This window comes from Pelophylax lessonae, assembly GCF_965119305.1.
Source record: "Pelophylax lessonae genome assembly, chromosome: 10".
NCBI lineage: Eukaryota > Metazoa > Chordata > Amphibia > Anura > Ranidae > Pelophylax > Pelophylax lessonae.
This window is the reverse complement of record NC_138777.1, coordinates 179,924,596-179,949,860: the sequence shown is the minus strand read 5'-3', so window position 1 is coordinate 179,949,860 and position 25,265 is coordinate 179,924,596. Positions and strand designations below refer to the sequence as shown.

The following is a 25,265-nucleotide window of genomic DNA, read 5'->3' as shown; positions in this document are numbered from 1 at the left end:
GACGCAACACATCACATGCTTCTACCATGTGAGACTCAGAGCAAAATAGGAGTAGCGGATACAAGGCAAACCGCAAGGGCCCCATCCAGTCAGGACCCCGGGAGACATCTGGGTATTTCAAAGGCTGTATACAAGAAAGTGACAGGGGAGAGGCCAACCACACAGGTTAGGTGGAACCCCCACTGAAAATCACCTGCACTTTCTTCTACAACCTCGGTACCCCAAGGATTCACCAGTTGGCATGTTCCCTTGAATATAGATGACCTAGATTGCACAGCATTGATACTTGGACACGTCTTTAACAATAGAAATATATGTGAAGAGATCACTTGGAGTCCAATCACAACAAGGAATATTCAGTCACTATAACGGACACTGCGCACTTTATGATAAATTTTGCACAGTTATCTATATCAGTTTGGTTTAAGCAGTTTTGGCTTACACACACGGATCACATGGAGATTATTTTTCATTCCACAAGCCATAAATAACCGTTCAGCACCTTATGTATTAACCTATTAACCCTTAGCACCTTATTCACAGTTTTTTACTCGTACATATATTTTACAGCTTTTATGTATTTATTTCATAATTTCTCTATAATGAATTGATTTATGGTTGATTATCAGTGATTGTAGCACTTCGGAGGAGAGACACACTTCTTACATTTATTTATTAATATTTATTCTGTTATACTGTTGCACTTTAAGAAGAGGCATCGCAGCACTACACCACATCTCAATGTGTAATAATTAAATATCCATAATTATGTTGCAATCAATAAACCAGTACATATCCTTGAAACAATCCTTTAACCAAAATAGCATTGTGATTCATTTTAAACAAAGGATTGGTGCCAACTGTGCATTGTGAATCAAAATTACCAACAGCAATGTGAATAGGTGAACTCATAAAATATATATATAAAAAAAAAAATTAAACATTTTTTGGAAATGCTCTTTTAATAATAAAGGTAAATCCGTGAGTCTCCTAAAAATGCAGTGCTTCTTCGTTAAAAACTTCAGTGCTCAATGTGCAAGATCAATCCACCTGCTATCCACCTTTGAGTGCAATGCACGCTCACCTGCAGCACAAAGGTATTGTGCAGTATATAGTAAACCAATCCACCTGGGGGAGTCCAATGGCTTCCCTTGAATCCTCCTTTATTAAGAGTGGAACAGCTCCACGATTGTATACAGACAAAACAGAATGATTTCATAGTGTATTATTTTTATAAAACATTTATTGATTAAAAAACTTCATCCAGAACACTCACATTTAGGTAAAAAAACCGCATGGAATCCAAATCTTTATGTGCTCTGAGCGGCATCACCCCCCCCCCGGCTTCCCGACACGGGTCGTAGTGTAACAGACATGTCTGACATTATTGGCTCCTCTTACGCGTTGCGTCACTGGTCACGTGACTTCCTCAGGGACTGACCTGAGGAAGTCACGTGACCAGTGACGCAACATGATTATGGATATTTAATTAGTACACATTGTTGTTTCACATAGAATAGTGCACCCACTTGCACACTATTATCTATTCATTTGTACAAGTTTATGAGTACTTGATTTGGTGGTAGCAGCAATTCACATATTTACTTATCCACAATACCCTATCCTTTTTGGTTCTATTACTCAATTAGCCAGCCATAGCTGCGCACCAGTGCTTTTACATTATTAATACAAATACACTACAACACATTACATCGCTTCCGATTTTTTATTCTGTCATACCAGAATTTTCGTAAATTTAGTAAACTCCAAATTTTCGATATGCGACTAGCATGCAAATGAAATGGACAATCTGTCGTTCGGATTGCGTGTATGGGGCTTTACATTTGTTTGTTTGGAACAAGCAGTGCACATTAGTTGCGGTCATTTGACTGCTCTATGCACACTACAAATCCCAAAATCCATCTCAGGAAGTTGGATCACAGCAGTAAAAAAAATAAAAATTGAATTTGGAGAAAAAGGGGGAAAGATTTTGTTGGGCTGTGCAGGCCAGAAAAGAGCACAAATCAAATTATATAAAAATATCAAATGTATTTATTTATATAAAATTAGACACTAGTGTGTGTCTTCTTAATAAACCAAAAACATAGCACACATTGAAAAACAAATGGTTGTAGCTACATAACGAGTACTAAGGAGATGAGTCTTCTCTTCCCAACGCGTTTCGCCTATTGTTGCTTCATCAGGGCTTGAGGAGCCAAATGGTACTCATCTATAACAAGAAAAGTCATCATTTACACACATACATCCTTATAAACATGTTTATTCAACAGCAGTCATGCAACATATGTGTGAGACCCACCTCAATATAACCAACGCACATGTATAGAGCCTCCCTGGGCAGGCACTGAAGTTTAGAAGGAGAGGTTGACCGGAGAGATCCTAAATGTAATATAAAAATATATATATATGTTTTTCACCTTTTACTTTTTAACCGCCCCCCGAATATACTGTATACTTTTAATCAACAAATGAGATAAAAAAATAATTCTTACTACAGCTCAAGGATATTAAGGGGATGTACGAACAAATCATCAGAGTATGACTGCCATTAAATAAACATGTTTATAAGGATGTATGTGTGTAAATGATGACTTTACTTGTAATAGATGAGTGCTATTTGACAACTCAAGCCCTGAGGAAGCAACAATAGGCGAAACACGTTGAAAATAGAGGACACATCTCCTTAGTCTTTATGTAGCTACAACCATTTGTTTTTCAATGTGTGCTATGTATTTTGGTGTTTTTTAAGGAGACGCACACTAGTATCTCATTTTATATTTTTATATTATTCGATTTGTGCTCCTTTCTGGCCTGTACTGTCCAACAAAATCTTATAATGGCCTATGAATGCCTCAATATTTGTTGAAATTTGGAGAATTGGAGGAGGCCGAGAGCAACAGAAGTGACTTCAAGTTATGAATACATAGAGTATTTTTTTTAAATCAGAGTTAATTTCACTTTAATGTTACTACAATTTCAGCTGAATTTTTCTTTGCCATGTAATAAAGAAATCTCAGTGAACCAGGTTGTGTGCATTCGCTAATATATACCATATAATCGTTAAAATACACTCTCTCTCTTCCAGGTCCCGACAAGCGGTCCAGAACCACATCGAGTATATCAGCAGGATAAAATCAGAGCATGTGACACTATTGGTGGGGATCTATCAGACACCAAACACGTTGGGTATTGTAACACAATGGATGCCAAATGGATCCCTGCACTCTCTTATTTACCAGGTGTGTCATAGTCATTTGATGTACCATGAAAAAATGCTTCAGGATCCTTTTACATGGGCGGTCAGTTTTTCAGGCCGACCTGAATGAAAGCTCCATGTAAGTTTATGGGCAGGTGAATGTAAACGGAAGTGCGTCCATTTACATCCGTCCATCTCAGAGTCTGTCTAAGTCCAGAAAAAAAAAAATAGAAAAGGACGGTGCCTGATGTAAAAAGAGGCAAGTCAGTTTTCATCCACCCGCCCATAGATCCAGATACAGAGGTTCGCTGTCAAAATGCAGACAAAAGCTGAATAAGCACGGATGGAACAAGAGCAACATCTGTCCTGTTCTGCTCTGTTAACAAAGAGCAAACAAAGATCCTTAAAGTAGGTCTATAGGAAAGAAAAAAAAAGCAAATCTGTAATTTAAATCCATGCTTGAGGCTCCGTTCACATATAAGCCTTTCGGATCACGGGCAGAATTGCCGCGATTCTGCCCACAATTGTGAACCATTGCAAGTCACGGGACGCCTGTGCGACTCCCGTGACTTGCAATGGCAGCCCAAATGTGGCACAATTTTGCCACAATTGTGACGAATCGCAGTAAAATCGCACAAACAGAATTGCGGGGCGCCTGACGCCCAAAAGAAGTTCTTGTACTTCCTTTGGGCGTCAGGCGTCCCGTGATTCTGTTTGCTCAATTTTACCACGATTCGTTGGTCGACAATCGTGACAAAATCGCATTGCGATTTTTCTCTCTTCTCAGAGCCTCATTGGCTCCTTCCCCTCACTTGCTCCTTCCCCTTATTGGCTCCTTCCCCTTATTGGCACCTTCTCCTCATTGGCTCCCACTTCCAATCTTTAACCACTTCTGGACCGGAAGGATTTGCTGCCTTAATGACCAGGCCCTTTTTTGCGATTCAGCACTGCGTTATTTTAACGGATAATTGCGCGGTTGTGCGACACTGTACCGAAATAAAATTGCTGTCCTTTTTTCCCACAAATAAAGCTTTCTTTCTGTGGTATTTGTTCACCTGTGGGATTTTTATTTTTTGCGCTATAAACAAAAAAAGAGCGACAATTCTGAAAAAAAAAAAAATAAAACAAAATTTTTCACATTCTGCTATATAACATTCCCCAAAAACTTTAAAATCAAATTTTTTCATCCTTTTAGGCCAATTTGTTTTCTGCTGCATATTTTTGGTAAATAAAAAATCGCAATAAGCGTATCTTGATTGGTTTCCGCAAAAGTTATCGCGTCTACAAACTAGGGGAAAGATTTATGTTATTTTTATTTATTAATTTTTACTTACTAGTTACTAGTTATTTAATCATTTTTAGCAGGACTGCAACATTGCAGCAGGCAGAACGGACCCCTAACTGACCTTTTTGACACTTTTGGGGGGACCAGCGACATTACTACAGTAATCAGTGCTAAAAATATGCACTGTTATTGTAATAATGACATTGGCAAGGAAGGGGTTAACCCAGGGGCGATCAAGCGGTAAAATGTGAGCCTAAGGGAGTGTTTACTAACTGTGGGGGGAGGGGCTTGTGAAATGATCATAGAGACCTGTGTTCCTATATAGAAGGGTCACAGGCGTTCTGTGATCATTCCAGAGAGAAGAATGGTCAGCTGTGTTTACGCCCTTCTCTCTCAGCAGGGAACGATCGTGGGTGGCCGGCGGCAATCACAGCCGCCGGCCCTGTGCTTCGACATCCCCGCTGCCTCCTCGCCCCCCCCCCCCCCCAGCACCATGCGTGCGACCGACGTAGTGCTATGTCGGTTCGTGCAGCTGAGCCAGCCTGCCGCAGTAAAATTGCGGCGGGTGGTCGGCAAGTGGTTAAGTGGTTGTAAACCTTAGACATGAGATATGAACAAAGGATATCCCCCTATAGCAGGGTTCCTCAACCAGGGTTCCGTTCCTCCTAAGGTTGCCAGGGGTTCCTTGAGCAATGGACAATTTCTGCCTCTCAGATAAGTTTCCAATGACACCATTGTTCCTTTTAGCTATCTGGGGGGTATTTATTCCCAATCATGACAAGAGTAAGGAGCCTTCTTCCCACTGACTGTCACACTAATGTGTCATGAATTGCAGATTTTTAATTTTTAGCAGGGGGTCCCCGAGACCAGAAATTTATTTCAAGGGTTACTCTGTGTTGAAATGGTTGAGAAAGGCTGCCCTATAGTGTGCACTTGTCTCAATTAAAGCGGAGTTCCGGCCTCAAAATCGATAAAATCGATTTTGGGCCATCCGCTTGCTGAGGGAATCCTGAAAAGGAAATGGATACTGGCGATTTATTTATTTTTTTTTTTGTTCTCTTACCTTATTATAGAAGAAAATATACTCGCCTTCCTTCCACTTCCTCCCTCCCGCCCGCGCCATCACTTCCGGTTTGCGATGATTCCTGGGAGCTGAACGTCATCGCTCCCAGGAATCAATGCGCCTGCACCGGCCCCGCTCGTCACTTCCGGTGCAGGCGTGGCATTCACTGCTAAACAGCTTCTGGGCATGCCTGCACCGGAAGTGACGAGCGGGGCCGGTGCAGTGCATTGTGGGACTCCGACGTCACGGAAGAGGACACGAAGAGGGACGCTGCGGCTTAAGCTGCCCACACCTGAGATGGCAGCGCTGGAGAAGAACTTTTCAAGGTAAGTATTTCTTCTTACAGGTAAGTGCGACCCGGGACAGTACAGAGGCTATCCATTATGGAATGTACTAGCCCTGACTGTCCCGGGGGTATTTTTAGCTCAAATTGACCCCCGAGGCCGGAAGAAACAAAGTGTCATTTCTCCCTGCTGTTTCCTTCCTCTGTTATCAGCGTGAGTTAGTAATAATTCAAAAGGTAATCTTGGATCAACCGCAAATACACAAATCACAGCTATATCAACCAGTCACCGTTTACTATTGTGTAATTAGATAATACGGTGCATACGCCAGGCAAATAAAGGAAGAAAAATATCTACCAAGAGGTCACAAAGGACACATCGGTTGATGAAAAAAGTAAATGATTTTATTGACACAGATCAAAAGGAAAAAATGATATAGTGCGGTACAATCACCTTAACCACACCTATAAAAATAATGGAAAAGACAACGTTGTCACACACTGTGTCACGAGCATGATGGGAGTCAGTATATACCCATACGAATAAATCACTATTCAGTTTTTAGAGCACAATGGAATACTGAGTTGAGCAACCATCCTGCTCATGAGAAGCTAAGTGGGTGTACATGGAACAAATTGCTGGAACTTTGGAGGCTGACGCCAGGGCCGGGACAAGGACATCCAGTGACCAGGGCAAAGATGCCAAACTGCACCCCCCCCCATTAGGGTTAGGGTCTGTCTGACACCCAGACCTCTTGCAGCCTTCTGTCCTATGAGAGCTCAACTCAGTATTCCATTGTGCTCTAAAAACTGAATAGTGATTTATTCATATTGGTATATACTGACTCCCATCATGCTCGTGCTACAGTGTGTGACTTTGTCTATGGACGAATGCTTGTGCAGCGGCTGCTTCCAGGTTTAAACAACGTTGTCTTTTTAAATATTTTTTATAGGTGTGGTTAAGGTGATTGTACTGCACTATATAATATTTTCATTTTGTGTCAATAAAATCAGTTACTTTTTTCATCAATAGATTTGTCCTTTGTGACTTTTTGGTAGATATCTTTCTTCCTTTATATATCAGCACGGGTTACTTTTGGTAAGTTTTCCTGACATCCAGAGAAAAATGGTGACAGGGGACGGACCTCCAGCTGACTGACAGCCTCAGCTCTGCTCCTGTGAGCTGTGTGAAAGGGGTGTGTCTCTTCCCTCCAATCAGCTCTCAGAGATCTCCTGACTGAGCTCTGCAGAGTGTCATTTTTAGCTCTCCACCCCCTTTTTTTCTGAACTCTCAGACAAGCTTATAAATTCAGCAATTTGACCTGATGTAGAGAACAGAAGGCTGCAGATAAACAGATACAATTTACATAGGAGGATTTGTTACATCTCTGTGTTTAACCCGGTCACTTCACTGGGTAAATGGAAGGGTTTACAAGCACTTTAAGCTGCTCATAGATAAATCTAAATTCAATCCATGTGTGGCCCTGTCTGTTCGATAGAAGTCAATTGTTGGCGTGATCGGACTGAACTTTTTTGATCAACCGGCTTATTCTGCACCGCAATGCCAACACACTAATACTCTGCAACACATTGCAGGACATTTTGGTGCTGCAAAGAGCTCATTGATCTCAATGGGCCACCTTAGGGCAAGATATGTTAAGGCTCCATTTATATATTGGTATCCTGGATCGTGGGCAGAGTCGCCGCAATTCTGCCTACGATCCAGAATCACGACAAATCGTGGGACACCCGTGCCATTCCCGTCACTTTCAATGGCACCCCAAGCGCAGCACGATTTTGCCACGATTGTCGCCCAATGAGTTGCGGTAAAGTCAAGCAAACAGAATCGCGGGGCGCCTGTCGACCAAAAGAAGTATAACAACTTATTTTGGGCGACAGGCGTCTCGCAATACTGTTTGCGCGATTTTACTCCGATTCGTTGGGTGACAATACAGCAAAAATGCGCAGTCTTTGGAGTGCCATTGGAAGTGACGGGAATTGCACGGGCATCCTGCGATTTGATATGATTTGGGATGGGGGCAGAATCGCCGTGATTCTGCCCCCGATCCAGGACGCCAATGTGTGAAAGTAGCCTTACACTTGTGCATTAACACACTGCACAAATTTAAATGGGCCCTCCGTTTATATGCAAAAGTGGGTTGATGCAGCTTGGAAGCAGCTTAAATGCAGGTCAGAAGGAGGTCAACTACAGATCACATGTACCTGTTAACAAACTCACAATAATCTGAGAAGCATCTCAAACAGATCTCAAATGCAAGCTAAATCCACTTGCTTTTGTTCCTTGTATGTAAATATGACACAGTACAGCTTCACGTCTATATACTGGGTGTAATTCTCAGTATCTGTTCTTTCAAGTCATTTTCCACCATTTATAAAAAAAAATAAAAAATCACAGAGCCATTTGTCTTAGGAAACTGCATGTACACTTGTTCTGTGCGAATGGGGGCAAAAACGAATATTATCAAGACTACATTCAGCTGCACAAGGTTCTTATATTGTAAACCAGTTCTCACCAGCTATAATATATTTTCCTCTTAACACCACTGTACGATTACTGTTCAAGCTATTTGTATGTACTACTATTTAAAAAAAAATAAATAAATAAATTTTAATGGAAAAAAAAAAAAAAACAAATGTTATTAGGCTCACTGGTCATTTGCTTTCAAATACAAGACAATATCAGGAAAATACCACATTATGGCCACTAGATGGCGCTTACAATCATACTGAATAAGTATTTCCTGTGATCATCATCTTCATCTAGTGGTTATATTGTGCTATTTTCCTGATCCACTCTATTCTGTAAAAATGAATAACATTTGAGCAGGTGAGATAAAAGCCCGATAATATTCATGTTTGATGCACAGTTTCGCAGGACGAAAAGCTTTGAAAATGTTTTATAAAGACATTCCTTACCAAGTGAGGGAAAAAACAACAAAGTTATTTAGTTCACCAAAATACATTTTCTTGATGTTTTAATTTTGTATGACAAAAAAATCCCGTATGTCCTTTCTATTTAAGGACATAGATGTGCTTGAAAGGAAGAAGAAATTCGCTGAGCTCAGTACCCACATAACTGTAAATGTCAAAAAAGTCCAAGCTACTGTAAAACTGCCAAATATGTGAGAGCCAAATATAATGACGTCACACATGCCTCCACTCCTATACCAAACACAAGAAGAACTACTACTAACCTCATCAGAATGTGAATACTACTGTATATAAAGTATACAACATTTCCTTAATCATAGGAAAAACCCTATCTTTTCTTATATCAGGGATGACAAAACCTTCAGACGTCAATATTACATCTATTTATAGACAAATATGTTTTTTCGGGTGTAGCGAGTATGAGGGTAAATTGACAGGTTTAGTAAGGTCACTGTTCATCAGGTAGTGGTAAAGTTCTGTACCTGAGTACATCATAATGTATTATTATTAATGCCCTTTCACATAAGAAAAAATAAATAAATACATTTATAACTCCATTGCAGGTGCCAGGAGCATGCCTAGGTAATTGATGACCAATGCAGCTGATTATGGCTGCTAGTTCCCCCCACTCCCCGAAATATTCGAAATTCACTATCATGGTCACTCCCTGCAGCCATTATTGCTCTTCCTACCCCCTTTGGTTGCTAGGGTGCTGGCACAGCAACTAATGACTTTGTGGTCCAGCCGCCAGAGTCCCAGCAACCAATGACACTGGGCTGCTGTGTGTCATTGGTCAGTAGGATGCTGGAGACTGGGCTGAACAGTGCCATTCGTTGTTAGGATGCAGAAGGATAGGGAACATTGCATCGTTGTTGGTTCCTATTATGCTGCAGGCAGTGCCAGAGTCCTAGCAACCAGCTCAGTAGCCTTGAGCTTCAAAGAGGACAGTGTGGTTGCCTAATTTTGCCCCTGACAGGTTTTTTTTTTGCCATGCATTGAATTGTCGTGTATTTTCTACCCTGTTATGTAGATTCTAACCTATCAAAAAAAAAATATGAACATACCCGTAAAGAAAACATGTAGTGAGTGGAATACAAAGATTGTAACTGGTGATATCTCCCTCTAAAAATGCAAGTTGGCTGGCTGCCAATGGCTTCAATACCTTTTAAGGCATTTGTATGGATCAAGAACACAGATTGAATGTTTTGGCATCCCTTGATGTGTTGTTGTTCCAGGTCAGGTATTTAAAAACATCTAAAGCCAGTGACAGCCAGACGATTAGCATTTTTAAAATGGGGTCAGCTGTAGCAGCCTACATATCTCTGATGTTAGGGCTTTCTGCTAAGAAAGAATATCATGGAAAATGCATGGTAATAGTATCAAAGGACCTTGTAAGAGGATATCACTGAAGAGTACACTATATTGTCAAAAGTATTGGGACGCCTGCCTTTACACGCGCATGAACTTGACATCCCAGTCTTAGTCCGTAGGGTTCAATATTGAGTTTTCCCACCCTTTGCAGCCTTAAAAGCTTCAAATCTTTTGGGAAGGCTGTCCACAAGGTTTAGGAGTGCGTATATAGGAATGTTTGACCATTCTTCCAGAAGCGCATTTGTGAGGTCAGGCACTGATGTTGGACGAGAAAGTCTAGCTCACAGTCTCTGCTTTAATTCATCCCAAAGGTTTTCTATCGGGTTGAGATCAGGACTCTGTGCAGGCCAGTCAAGTTCCTCAATCCCAAACTCGCTCATCCATGTCTTTATGGACCTTTCTTTGTGGACTGGTCCAAATAATTTGGTGGAGGGGAGATTATGGATTAGTTCCAGTGGAGGAAACCCATAAGGTGGCAGCATACCAAGACATTTTGGACAATTTTATGCTCTCAACTTTGTGAGAACAGTTTGGGAAAGACCCCTTCCTGTTCCATTAAGACGTGGGGTCGAAGAACTTGACTGGCCTGCACAGAGTTCTGACTTCAACCCGACAGAACATCTTTGGGATGAATTAGAGTGGAGACTGCGAACCAGGCAGTCGAAGAAAATGGGGATTTTCAATGTGCCTAAAAACATTTAAGGATTTGTGAGCGAAACGCGTCGATCTATCCAACTGCTGCTGCTGGGATTTCCCCTTCCTTTCCTATTGTTGCCTTTTTCCCATATCCCCCCTTCCCTGTCACACTTGGTATATTTATAGATTTCATTTTTAAACTCACTGCAACAGGATCATATGGTACTCCTGCACTGTGTGATCTGGTGTGGGCAAATGCACTGCATTTACCGCCTGCGTTTGGGGTGTCATTACCCTAATATTAACACCCACAGAAAATCGCAACTGCAGTGCATTTTGATCACAATGCCGGAAATATGCAAAGAATGCGGGTTTCCCGCAACACGTTTTGGTGTGAATGGTCCCTAATACAGTATGAGAAAGTGTTGTCACCCTAGAACAGAACGTGTGCTACTGGCAGAATCCCCAGGTAAAAAAATATTGGAAAGAAACATGAAAAGAAAACGAATGCAGTCCCATCATCTACGGGATTGGTAAGCTTAACCCATTTCATGCTGACGTAACTCAAGCATGCTACCCAACTGGACTGCTCTTTTTTTTCCATGGTGCCCCATATTTGCATATCTCCCTTTGTTCTGGTTGTGTGCCCCATGGCATGCTCCCAGTACAGAGACACAGAGACCGGGAACTCACCGAGAGCCTCGATTCCCAGTCGTTAGTACAAACTCCCGATTTCCGGGTCACCTGATTGCTGTGATAGCCTCTGATTGGCTATTACAAGGATCAGTCACCTTGAAGCCCACCCACGTGTTTTCTCTCCCTTTGTATGGAGGAGAGAGATACATCATATCTCTCTCTCTCTCTTTGCAGAGAAGAAAAAAAATATATATATATAACATTAATAATAAAAATAGTAAAATTACATTAAAAATACCTAGATCAAGCTTTGAGCTAGGTCAGTGCCAGGGTTAGTGTTTGGTTCAAGGTCAGGGTCAGTATTTTTTAGGTTAGTGTCAGTGTCAGTGTTTTTTAGGTTAGTGTCAGTGTCAGTGTTTTTTAGGTTAGTGTCAGTGTTTTTTAGGTTAGTGTCAGTGTCAGTGTTTTTTAGGTTAGTGTCAGTGTTTTTTAGGTTAGTGTCAGTGTCAGTGTTTTTTAGGTTAGTGTCAGTGTCAGTGTTTTTTGGGTTAGTGTCAGTGTTTTTTAGGTAAGATAAAAAAAAGCAAAATGTGCACTATTGTTTTTGGGCTGTACTACGGTTACAAGCAACAGCTAACATACATATATGTGATATCGCTGTGATCCTTAGGAGCAGGAGAATTTATTTTGGGTTGTTCTTTGGTGGAAGGTTATGGTAGTAGCAAGAAATATGAAAACTACATTTTTAAAACATTATTTTTTTTTTTTTTTTACTATTTTTGGCCAGTTTTCCTTTGATAAATAAAAATCAGGATATATCCATTATAAAGCAAAAGTGTATACCTGTGCAAAGAAATTGTAAATGGAAATAAATACAGAAGCTGTGCACAATGTCCAGAGACTTGACATATGAAATATGCAGTACATGAACAAATAGCTATCCATTACCATTTACCACCAAATTAAAACCAAATGTGTTCTTAAAAAACATGGTATAATCCACCTGGATGCACAAAGTAGAGGTGATGATATGTACAGTTTTACTAACACTTGTCAAAGTCTCAAAATTGTGCTTAGGCATTAAGATTTATTTTACCCTTAGGCACAAAATAAATACAATTAAATTTTTGGGGGTTTAAAAAAATTGTTTGTTTTGTCTGGTTACAGCGTGATTTATATCCCGTGCTTCCACTGAGTCTATGTATCAGGATCCTGAGAGATGTTGCCGAGGGCATGAATTTCTTACACAAGCTTCACCCTTCTATAGCGCACCAGCGCCTGAAATCCTGCAATATTCTTTTGGATGACCAGTACAATGTAAAGGTAAGACAGTTGGAGTATAAATTTCAGTTAAAAGATTCATAGCCAGTAATAAAGATATGAGGAAGTTTTAAAATCTTTATTTCTATGGAAAAATGGTATAAAGGCATCAATCACTTTTCTCTAAGTTTTTACCTTCATTTCAGCTATATGCAAAATACTGTAAATAGTATATGAACAGTAAAATGCCTAAAATTGGTTGTCCTGTTTCTCGTTCCCTATCTGTTTACCAAAATAGTGCTAAAGTTGGTGCATCTCAATATTAATATTAAGGCATCATTGATGGGTAGCCTAAAACTGTCCATACAAAGTTGGCCCGGGCACCCCAAGATTTCAACTTCCTAACACCAGATAGGCTGATATAATTTTGGTGATCCATAGTGATACCAAAAAAAATAGTGCTAAAGTTGGTGCATCTCATTATTAATATTAAAGCATCATTGATGGGTAGCCAAAAACTGTCCATACAAAGTTGGCCCGGGCACCCCAAGATTTCCACTTCCTAACACCAGACAGGCTGATATAATTTTGGTGATCCATAGTGATCTCCACATCTGGACACAACCAGAAAATTATATAAAAGCCAAATATATACTTTGATGTAACCCTCAGGCAAATACACTATATTGTTAAAAAGTGTTGGGACTTCTGCCTTTAAAAGCACATGAACTTTAATGGCATCCCAGTCTTAGTTCGTAGGGTTCAATATTGAGTTGGCCCACCCTTTGCAGCCTTGAACAGCTTCAACTCTTCTGGGAAGGCTGTCCACAAGGTTTAGGAGTGTGTCTATGGGAATGTGTGACCATTCTTCCAGAAGCCCATTTGTAAAGTCAGGCACTGATGTGGATGAGAAAACCTAGCTCGCAGTCTCCACTCTAATTCATCCCAAAGGTGTTCTGTTGGGTTGAGGTCAAGATTCTGTGCAGGCCAATCAAGTTCCTCTACCCCAAACTCGCTCATCAATGTCTTGGACCTTGTATCGTGCACTGGTGCGCAGTCATATTGGAACAGGAAGGGACCAGCCCCAAATTGTTGCCACAAAGTTGGGAGCATGAAATTGTCCAAAATGTCTTGGTATGCTGACGCTTTAAGAGTTCCCTTCACTGGAACTAAGGGGCCAAGCCCAACCACTGAAAAGCAACCCCACACCATAATCCCCCCTCCACCAAATGATTTGGACTAGTGCACAAAGCAAGGATCATAAAGACATGGATAAGCGGGTTTGGGGTGGAGGAACTTGACTGGCCGGCATAGAGTCCTGATCTCAACCCGAAAGAACACTTTTGGGATGAATTCAAGCGGAGACTGCGAGCCAGGCCTTCTATCTACATCAATGCCTGACCTCACAAATGCGCTTCTGGAAGAATGGTCAAACATTCCCATAGACACACTCCTAAACCTTGTGGACAGCCTTCCCTGAAGAGTTAAAGCTGTTATAGCTGCAAAAGGTGGGTCAACTCAATATTGAACCCTATGAACTAAGACTGGGATGCCATTAAAGTTTGTGTGCGTGTAAAGGCAGGCGTCCCAATACTTTTGAAAATATAGTGTATGTTGCCTCCTTCACGTGGGTGGCCAAGGGGTGATTAAAGCTGGGTGTTGAAGAACATACAGCTACTCAGGGCTTTGCTTTGTAGCCACAGAAAAAATGTAATCCCCTGTCGCAGTCGCCAGGTGATGAATGAGACCCAATCAGATGCATGGGCTTGTGTTGCATCCGCCTTATAACCACATGCAATGCGCACGATTACGGCACGCTGATTCAGATACATTTAGGGTTAAAACAGGCAGTGAAGAGGGGTTGATTTACTAAAGACAGATAAAATTTGAAAGTGCTTGTGCTCATCTTCACCAGAGCTTAGTGGTGAAGCTCTGCTGATTTCCATCATCCAATTATGTGCAAACAAAAATGCTGTTTTTTTTATTTTCCTTGCACCTGATTGGATAGTCTTTACAAATTGAAGTTTCACCACATTCACTAAGCTCTGGGGAAAAGTGTAACTGCACTTCCACAGTCTTTTTGCCTCTAAGAAATCCACCCCACCGCATCTGCAAACCATTAGGATAAGCACCCCATAGCAATACAGGAGTGAGTGCTGCCCTTCTCCAAAGGGTACATGAGCAGTGAGTTCCCTCTGTCACAGCCCCCAAAACTTATATGTGGCCACAGGAGTAAGTAAGGAACAGCCTGAAAGCTCAGCTTACCCTGAAAATGTACATGTTAATACAAATAAAAAATATGTATCACACATTGTTTCTGATGGACTGAAAATATATTCCAAAAGAGTGGTAAAGAGTGGTATTTTGGACAGAATAAGTGAGAGTTATAACCCCCCGATCAGTACTTTTTTCTTTCCATTTGTGTCCCATTAAGGAGGTTTCCCTTCACTTCCTATCCCATAGCCAAAACAGGAAGTGGGATGAAATCCTTTCAAAGTGAGAGAATCCTGGGGTGTCACCATAACTTGTGTCCCCATTGGAAGATTTCCTTTTTAATTCCTTTTTATTCTTGACGTCAACCCAAAATTCGGGATTTTCTTTTACTTTCACTTTTGATGACATTAGAAAACAGACAATAGAGAGGGTGGAGGGGACACAGACAGCAATAAAAACAGACAGTTGTTCTAGCCCCTCTCTACTTTATCCAAAACGAAAACATTGTTTTGCCTTTAGTTACGCTTTAAAAAACTTGTTAAAGCCCTACTCCAGGAAACTTTTCTATACATTAATTATATCTATATATTTTTTTAGCTTTCAGATGTCCAAGCCCCGGACTTACCAAAGCTTTCAATTTCTTCAGATGAAAATAACGCACACAGAGTCTACATGTCACCTCGAAGGCTAGAGGGTTATGAACCAACAACAGCAGATGACATTTACAGGTAAGGTTTCTTTTATTTTTGTGCAACTTCCCCATTTATTATCAATGCTGTAAATAGATTTTACTAGCCAATTTGCCCATACTGTATTTTGTTGTGGTTAGGAGATTTTACACCAGCAGAGCTGACCTTTCAGCCACAGTCTCTGGTCAATAACTCAAAGCAGGTGTATCGCTTGTAACGGAAACCGCAGAGCCACACTGTACTTGTGGTCTTCCTTCAGTATACGGCTTCCTAGCAGTCATGATGAACATAGATATCAAATCCTAGCCGCCCCCATACAAAGCTAGTCAACAACTTAGCTTGTACTGGAATCACTCTTTATTGAACAGTCACACAGAATTTATATACAGCATGGACCTCCCCCTCCTGATCATATTATCACACATAGGTCAGGGGTTGCCTGATTACATTATCATATGCAGATGAAAATGTATACAGAAACAGAATTAACTTGAACTAATTATCTAACCATCTGGACAGAACAATGTGGGCTCATTTACATTTAACAATGGGACAGGCACAATCCACATTCCACCTCAATCGATAGACAATAGGACAAGACTGCATGACAGTCTGTCTGTCTCCTTCATTGAAGTACATGGAATACACATCTACGTATTGCTATGATTATTTAGGAGTCAGACTTCATGGCATATAGGTCTCACAGTAAAAAGTGGGATTAAATCTTCATATTTCTTGAGAGATATTGCTGACAAATATTACTGTCACACTTGAAGCAATCCAAACCATTAAGTATGTGTCTTTCACTCCCAGTGAAGGTGAATACCAATACAGCGCTACCAATGCAGGAGGTGTTTAGTAAATTGGGTTCTCTGTTTGCACCCCGACTCTAAGAACACCCTCAGCCCCTCTGGCACACCTGGTTGAGTGAAAGTTACTGCATGCACTTATGAGAACACAAGGTTAGATATTGTAAACTCAACTGTGAATTAGTACCAGGAAATAGACACAAGACCGTTTAGTGGTAAATTAACTCAGTGTATTGGGATGCAGGGCCGATGATAAGGGGGTATCACCGGGACATGGGGACAGGGGGTCCGGCTAGCAGCTGCAGACTTTATGTAGAATGTACACAGTCAGTCAGTCAGTGTACATTATGTTCCCCGCCATTGCTCCTGAGTGATCATATTCCCTGCCATCCTGGGCTGAGAGGGGTCCCATCTGTTCATCCAGAATGCCGGAAGACTTTAGATCGAGGGGTATTTTTCTTTTCATTTTCAGGGCCACCTTTACACACTATTCTGTGATGAGATGCAGTGCCTGGACAAGGTCATCTGTAGCCTGGGGCCAAACAGCGCCACTCTCCCCCTCCAAGATGTCTGAGCATTATGTCAGCAAAAATCCCCCCCCCCCCCAAAAAAATTGAGTGCTAATCTTCATGCGTAGCTCAAATCCTCTAATTCCACATATGTTCCTAGCACAGTTTCCCCCCCCCCCCCCCCCAAAAAAAATTCCCTGTCCTAGCACAAATCCATTATCCCTTAAATTTCCCCTCCAAGAACAAACTCCCCCTCCCAGCACAAATTTCCTCTCCTAGTACAAATGCCCCCCAATCCTCCCTACTAGCACAAATCCCCCTCCCAAAAAAATGTCCCCTTTTCCCCTCCTAGCTCAAATCCCCCCCACCATATTACTTTTTCAGGCACAAATTCCCCATCCTAGCACAAATCCTTTTCTCCCATCTGAACACAACCCCCCCCCCCCCAATCACCACTCCTAGCACACCTCACCTCATTTTCCCATCTAGAACAATTGTTACCCCCTGCCGCCCCCTAAAATTCCCCCTCCCAGCACAAATCCTCTCCCACCAATCTCTTTGTGGTGCCCCTGAACCTTACATGATACCACAGTGACCAGGACAACAGCCATGCCTGCCCGCCCCTCGTCCAGGCCCTGATGAGATGGAAGTCTCTGCTGCTAGCCTGGCAGAGTGATTCGGCTTGCCTTGCACACTGCCTGACTCCTTCAGTGAGTAGGTGCTGAGGGAATCAGACAGAAGAACAGCGCTGGCAGACTGGCAGACTTGGGGCAGATGGCTGGAAGTGATGAGTGCAGGCAGAGGCAGTAGAGCCCATGTTTGATGTTTGGCAGTTTGCACAGAGGGATCGCCAGCTCTGGCCAAAGTCACAGGAAAGGTACAGTCATGACATGACAGCATACAAACACCTTTCTCAATGCCTTGACCATTGCCTATTTTCAATTATATAGCAGGGAGCAGCCAAATGTGATCATGATGATGATGATGATCACACTCACACAGTATAGGTGCATGGGGTCACAGCACCTGTACTGTCACTGTGTGATTATCATGATTAGATTGTAAGCTCTAATGAGCAGGGCCCTCTGATTCCATTTGTACCAAATTGTATTGTAATTGTAATGTCTGCCTTCAAATTGTAAAGTGCAGCCTAATCTGTTGGCGCTATATAAATCCTGTATAATAATAATAATAATAAAAAACAATGATGATCACCGAAGGAAGGACAGTGAAATGCAAGCCGGCCACAGATGGTTAGAATCCCAGTCGGTTCAGCAGGGACCAGCCAAGATTCAAACCGTCTATGGGCAGGCTGATTGTACCCAAGTCGACTGTTGTACAGCTTGGGTACAACCAGCCTGTTGGATTTTACATGCAATTATTACCAGGGGGTGGGTGGGGCCAGGGATGGGCTTCTGGGGGCCCCATCAGGTAGGCTTTAAGGGGCCCCCATGATTTCTAAAGGTGGCCCTGTTACTTTGAGTTGGAGTAAATGGTGGTTTGAGCATCAATGAGCATACAGAAGGTAGGTTCAGAAACAATCTGCTAAACAGTATAATCGCCATGCCAAAGTAATTTAGAATATAATTTTGTACCACTAGACTGGAATTAACGCATGAGTCAGCAATAAACTGTGCTTAGAAGCATTACCGGAATGTGAATAATAATACTATAGCTGGTCTACAGTGCACTCTAGGAGAATGTCTAGGATATAATGCAATGTCCCCTAAAAAGTATGTCTTAGCACAGGCAATAAGTAAAGGTCTCTGTGTAGCAACTGTTGGTGGTCCTAAGTCTGTTGTCTACTAGCGTTGGGGCCCAATTTTACCATTGGTGCCTATGAGAATAGTCCCAGTCAAGCCTGCAGGCAGCAATAAGACTACTACAGAAATCATGTGACAGAGATAAATTATGCACAAATTTTAACAAAAAACAAGAAGACATTCTGAAAATGCAACCAGATTTACATACTGTACTTTTCCAGGATTGTTGTTAAATCTATATATTTTTGTCTTTAGCTTTGGGATCATTAAGCATGAATTAGTGAGCAGAAAATGTCCATTCCATGGTAAGGACTTGGTTTCTTTATTTTAAATGTAAAAATTTTAATCTGCAATTACTAGCAACAACAAATCACATTTGCTAATATTGATCTTTTTATCAATTTTAAAGATGTCTATTACTGCTTTTCTGCTGTCATTGCTGAATTGTTTAACCTTTAAAAATTCTGTCCATACTCCAGTAGACATGCCAATTGGCTTGATCACCATGGGCTGAACCTTTTCCAATCTAACCATATTGACCAATTGACAATTCAGAAAAAGTCCTGCTGTTCAGCTTCAATTAAAGTGATGATTACAATCTCACATACACAAACAGATGCATATAAAATGGAACACCAGGCCCATTTATTGGCACAACCCACCCTGACCCCCAACCCTGGGGGCTGCCCAGGTGTTAATTTATGATTTATATATTTTTTATACTATCATTTTTAAGGTTTTTAGACTGGTTAGGTAACACATTGGGGACTGTTCAGGTCTTTTCCAGTGGTAGGTAATCACAGGGCACTATGTTGATGCCTCTTGGGTGGGTCCATGATGCCGCTGAGTGTCATTCAACCTGGAAGATGGAGGCGATCTAGTGGCGAAATGTAATTACTGCAGCAGAGTTTTTGGCCCTGGATTACAGTTTGGCAACTCTGTAAATTGGCAAGATGGGTAATGATCTAAAGCTGATCATACACCGAGCGGATTTTGGCTGGTCCTGATAAACCATCCGAAATTAGTTTATGAGTGGCCCTATCAGCACCTTCCCATCTGACATCCTACAATTTAAAAATACAATACAATAGCCAGCACTGCAGATTCATCTATCTGTGCTGTATGGCATGGACCAAGAAATCAAGGCTAAACCGAGGCTAAACAAAAAAAATCTAGCAGTGTATGGGCAGCTTAAAGTGACACTGAACCATAGGTGTGCACAGCCTATTGCATTAGGGTGTGCACCCCAAAGCTCAAACACATATGTGTGTGCATGTGTGTATATGTATATATACTGACAGTGTCCGCAGAGCAGCAGACAGTGTCAGTAGGGCAGAGATTGCTGTCAGTAGGGCAGTGGATGGTGTTTGTAGTTTTTCTTTATTTTTTTTTATTATTATTATTTTTTTTTTTTATTACAACATTTTTAGGAGCCCTATTAGGGGACTTTGGGGAAATATCAGGGGTCTAAGCAGGGGGAATCTGCATCACAGGGGGTGATTAGGGTGTGGCAGAACTAGTTGTGCAAGGTGCTTCTGTTACTGGAAATGTTCGCCTGGCATTACCATAGAACATAGAATACATCTGCTCTTCGTTGTACAATTTTCATTCTTATAGCCATCAACACAGGAGGGCAATACGCCACCCCAAAATTAAACACACCGGATTAATATATTAGACCTGCTTAGTCCCCTGATATTTCACCAAAGCCCCCTAATAGGGCTCCTAAAAATATTGTAAAAAAATAAAATAATAAAAAAAAATAGAAAAAATATATGCCCTATTAGGGGGCTTTGGTGAAATATCAGGGGTCTAAGCACGAGGAGTCTGCATCACAGGGGGTGCATGCCTATACTGTAAACAATAACACTCCTTAATGCCCTCTGTGAGTTTCTGAAACTCTCCTCCTGCCCCCCCCCCCCCCCATCACTTCCGGTTGTTTAAAATGAGCAATTCACGTTGGTTGCAGTCATGTGCACTGCTCCATAGTCCCAGTCCATCTCAGAAGCAAACAAGAGAGGGTGGCTACGTTCCTACATACAGCGAGACTATGGAAAACAAATGTAGCCACCATAGGTGTGCACAGCCTATTCCATTAGGGTGTGGACCTCAAAGCTCAAACACATACTGTATGTGTGTATGTGCATGTGTGTATATATACTGACAGTGTCAGTAAAGCAGTGGACAGTGTCAGTAGGGCAGAGATTGGTGTCAGCACAGCAGTGCATGGTGTCAGTAATTTTAATTTGTATTATTTTATTTTTTATTATTTAAAAAATATATATATATATTTTTTTTACAAATATTTTAGGAGCCCTGTTAGGGGCCTGTGGTGAAATATCAGGGGTTTAAACAGGGGGAATCTGTGTCACACAAAGTGATTATAGTGTGCCCAGGCACACCGTTTGGAGATTTGGAAGAGGTTGAGTGAAATAGAAGGGGCATTTGTGAGTTAAAGTGGAGTTCCGGCCTCAAATACCTTTTTTAACTAAAAATACCTCTATAATACTAATCCATCGCCCTTTACAGAACCGCTATTCTCATACTTACAAGGTGTACAGTATTGGATTTTAGTCAAAATCTTACTTTTAAAAATGCTGTCTGGGCACGGCCATCTTGGATGTGGGCATCTGAAGCCGCAGTGAAATCTGCTGGGTCCTTCTTCCTGATTCCAGGGAGTGTTCTGGGAGTTCTTCCTGATTCCAGGGAGTGTTCTGGGAGTTCTTCCTGATTCCAGCCTCCTGGGAGTGATGACAAACAGCTCCCAGGATGCAATGCAAAGGCGCAAGTGATGTCAGTGGCCGCGGCCACACAGGGGGGAGAAGGAGGAAGTACAATCAAAAATGCCCTGAAAATAAATTAAGGGACCCCCGAAAAAAATTGAAAATGCCCAATTGTTGATCAGCATAGCGAGCACTCCAGGAATCACTAAAGTTGCAAAATAGGCCGGAACTCCATTTTAAAAATACATACATGAATATAATTTTTAGTAAACCAGAGTTTAATGTCACTTGTAGGGCTATGTGAATTTTTGTAGGATTAGGCTACCCTCTCACCTTTTCATTCATTTACATGTATATTACAATAGCTAGCATTTATCCCCAGGGAAAATGTCCTTGCTGTAAACTGTACTCAAAGTTGCAGCAGAAGTATTTTATTTAACTTTTTTTTTTTTTTATTGCACTACAATAATAGAAGGGATTATATACTTAACCCAGTGCATAAATGTGAGATAATTTTTTCCGATGCTAGGAATGCTTTCTGAGCTCACTCTTACTTTTACTTCCATACCGCTGTCCTGTATTCTTATTATATTTCATGTTAAGTAAAACATTTTAGGAATGGAGCCAGTTGTAGTTGGTGCTATTGAGCAGGGTGAGAATGTGGCAGAACTAGTTGTGCAAGGTGCTTCTGTTACAGGAAATGTTTGGCTGGCATTACCATACAACATAGAATACATTTGCTCTTTGTTGTACAATTTTCCATTCTTATAGCCATAAACACTTTTTTCTTTTACAAAAAGTTTTTATTGTAAGCAAAGTAGTTAACACAGTAATTCAACATAGATGAGTACATCAGAGTTAACATATAAAAAGATTCCCAACCTAGAACAAATGAAAGAATATTTTTATTTGCATTAACAAGCTTTAGGGGTGTACCCAGGGCCATCTTACCAAACGGGCACGCTGGGAAGTTGCCTGGAGGCCTCACTTGCCCGGGGGGCCCCACCTGTCAAGCGACTCAGCCCCAGCCAAGCATTAGTCCCGATTCCCGTGTCCATCCCGCCGCTCAACTAAGCAGTTGGCAAGCGCCTATTGGCCCTGCGCTGCTGTCAGGCCAATTGGGCCATGGAGGAAGAGCCCACAACTGCAGGAATGCCTGTCCGCCTCCACAGGAACAGGAACACACAGGACAGTCGAATCTGACTCCCGTCCGTGTGTGTGTTCACCGGACCCAGCCGCCGAACTTGGAAGCTGTCATTAGCCTGGCACTGCTGTACCAATAAATATCGCCTTATTGATAATTTGCATTTTTATTCTTGTGGGTAATTGTGTAGGCAGGGCCCCAGTGAACTGCATTGCCCGGGGCCCTTTAATGCTCTTAAGATGGCACTGGGTGTACCCCCTTTTTTCCCCCATCTCAGCCCCAGAAAGTTTTACCCCCCTTCATTACCAGGCCATTTTTTTTTGCTATCCAGCACTGCGCTACTTTATCTGGTAATTGCGTGGTTGTGCAATGCTGTATTCAAACTAAATTTATGTAATTTGTTTTCACACACATACAGCTTTCCTCTGGTGCTATTTGATCCCCCCTGGGCTTTTTATTTTTTATCATATAAACAAAAAAAGACTGAACATTTTTTAATTTCTGCTATAAACCATATCCAATAATAAAATGTAAAAAAATCGTGTTTCTTCATAAATTTTGTCCAAAATATATTCTGCTACATTTCTTTGGTAAAAATAAACTCCAATAAGTGTGTATAGATTGGTTTGCGTAAAATTTATAGAGTCTACAAACTATGGTATATACTTTATAGTTATCAGCAACTTATAATGGGACTGTGATAGTGCAGTCGACAATCTGGCACTAACTGACACTGAATGGGAACTGACTTTCGGCTGTCATAAAGTGGCAGGACCGCAAAACGCATTGCCATGGTAACTTGGTAGCTTGCCAGCCAAGCCTTCCTCTCTTTTCGTGGCTGTGGTTTCCTTATGGCTGTCTAGCAGTTCCTGATAGGCCGCTTCAGGCTCACTGTGATATCCCTTTTTATGTATCGTTTAGTGGCCGGCTACTGCTCTCCCATTACATCTTCTTCTTTGCGAGAACCACCTTGGCCTTGGGGCCCCCCTGGAGTTCCCCTGGGCATAACCCCAACTGTATGACACACCTACTGCTCTCCCTGGCGATCCCCAAATCGATTTGCTGCAATATCTGATGTTCTTGCCCCCAATACATAGGCTTATGCAAGCTCACCGCTGTAAACCTTTTTAAGGTTACACTGCCCTATTCTTTGGGGGAACTGCCGAGACAAGGTCCACCCATGTTCTAGGTGGGGCTTCCACGAAGGGAGACCCTATGGGAGGGGGAGAACCTGACCATATGGCCTCATGCCCTCCCTTCAAGACTTTCAGGGCAAGCCTAAGGACCTACAGTATATCCTACTAGTCAGGAGTGAGTTAAAGTGCATAGTGCTGCATGTAAGAAATAATACACTGTTAAAAAGCCATAAATGCATATCCTGGTTCTTTTAATGCGTTTGTGTATTTACTTTTGTGACAGACAGCGACCCTATCAAATGGGAAACATTGGTACTGAGAGGTCACAGGCCCCAGCCAAGCATCGATGCCCTTTTAAAATCCAGCAATCTCCCACAAAGTCAACGCATGGAACTTAGTCGGTTCATCGACCTGTGCTGGCATCAGGACCCCAACATGAGACCAACAGCTGCTAGTAAGTTTGATATCTTTTTTTTTTTCAGAATAACTCTGGATAATTAGTTAGTGCACTAACTTATTTGAATTTACTCTAAAGTAGAAGTCCAGTCAAATACTAACTATAATTAAATCTATTCCCACCTTCATTCAGAGGCATAACTAGAACCGGTGCAAGAAACCATGATGGGCCCCCCCGGACCCCTGCCCGGGGGCCCTTCCCTTCAAGCCTGGGGGTCTTCCCACTGATCCTGGGGCCCTTTACTCTCGTTGCCGGGCCCTTTCACAAGTTCTGCAGTGGCCCCCCTTCCTGCCATCTTGGGGTTTCCCCACGGTGGTAGAATGCTAGGGCCCGGTCCTAAGTCTGACCTTTGCGATCCTGGAAGTTCACCCACTGGTGTCAGTAGTTTTTATTTTTTGGTATTTTCATTTATTTTTAATTGTATTATTTTTAATAATTTTATTTTATTTTTTTACAATGTGACTGACTATGACTCTGTCCATTCAGAAAAGGAAGGAGCTGGTAAATTACATATTTACCGACCCCTTCCTGGTTCTCTATTGTGACACATCCCCTGCAGCAGCCAGCAGGAGAGGGGAGGGAGCACAGTGGGGGGGGGGGGGGAACCAGGGGAGCACACAGGGGCCCAGAGACACCAGAACACAAGTGAACTGGATAGGAGGAGTGGCAGGGGCTGCATACAGAGGAACCAATCTCCTCCATTTTCCTCCTGCAGCTACAGGAGGAAAAAGGAGGACAGTGATTTCTCTACATGCTGCCCCCGCCGCCCCTCCTATCCAGGTGTACAGGGGAGCCACACAGGCCCCCTGGAGCATGGGGCCCGGTTGCAATTGCAACGTCTGCAACCCCTGTAGTTACGCCCCTGCCTTCATTCTAACTACCCTGTAAAGGAAAGATGTCTATACTTACCTGTTCAGATGGGCACTCAGTTCTGGTCATACAGTATGATCACCCCAGCGGCCAGCTTCAGTGAAGAGGATCGCCGACAATGGCTGCAGACCCTGTGCGATGACATCACCCATAGGCTTACTGTGAGGCATCCGTTGTTGGCTATCCCTCCTCCACACTGAAGCCATTGCTTGGAGCCAATCGTGACCAGAACGCTCTCAGAATATGTA

At 42.1% G+C, this 25,265-nt stretch overlaps 1 protein-coding gene across 4 annotated transcripts in view; it reads left to right on the top strand.

The window, feature by feature from the left end:
* Positions 1–25,265, top strand: part of LOC309565407 (receptor-interacting serine/threonine-protein kinase 2-like) — a 115,752-nt gene that overhangs the window by 52,740 nt on the left and 37,747 nt on the right. For all 4 annotated transcript variants that reach the window (XM_082270353.1, XM_082270352.1, XM_082270351.1 and 1 more), the window contains exons 3-7: positions 3,107–3,260; positions 12,611–12,766; positions 15,515–15,645; positions 18,943–18,992; positions 23,974–24,144. In XM_082270353.1, the coding sequence (XP_082126479.1) occupies positions 3,107–3,260; positions 12,611–12,766; positions 15,515–15,645; positions 18,943–18,992; positions 23,974–24,144 (662 nt within the window). The remainder of the gene's footprint in view (positions 1–3,106; positions 3,261–12,610; positions 12,767–15,514; positions 15,646–18,942; positions 18,993–23,973; positions 24,145–25,265) is intronic.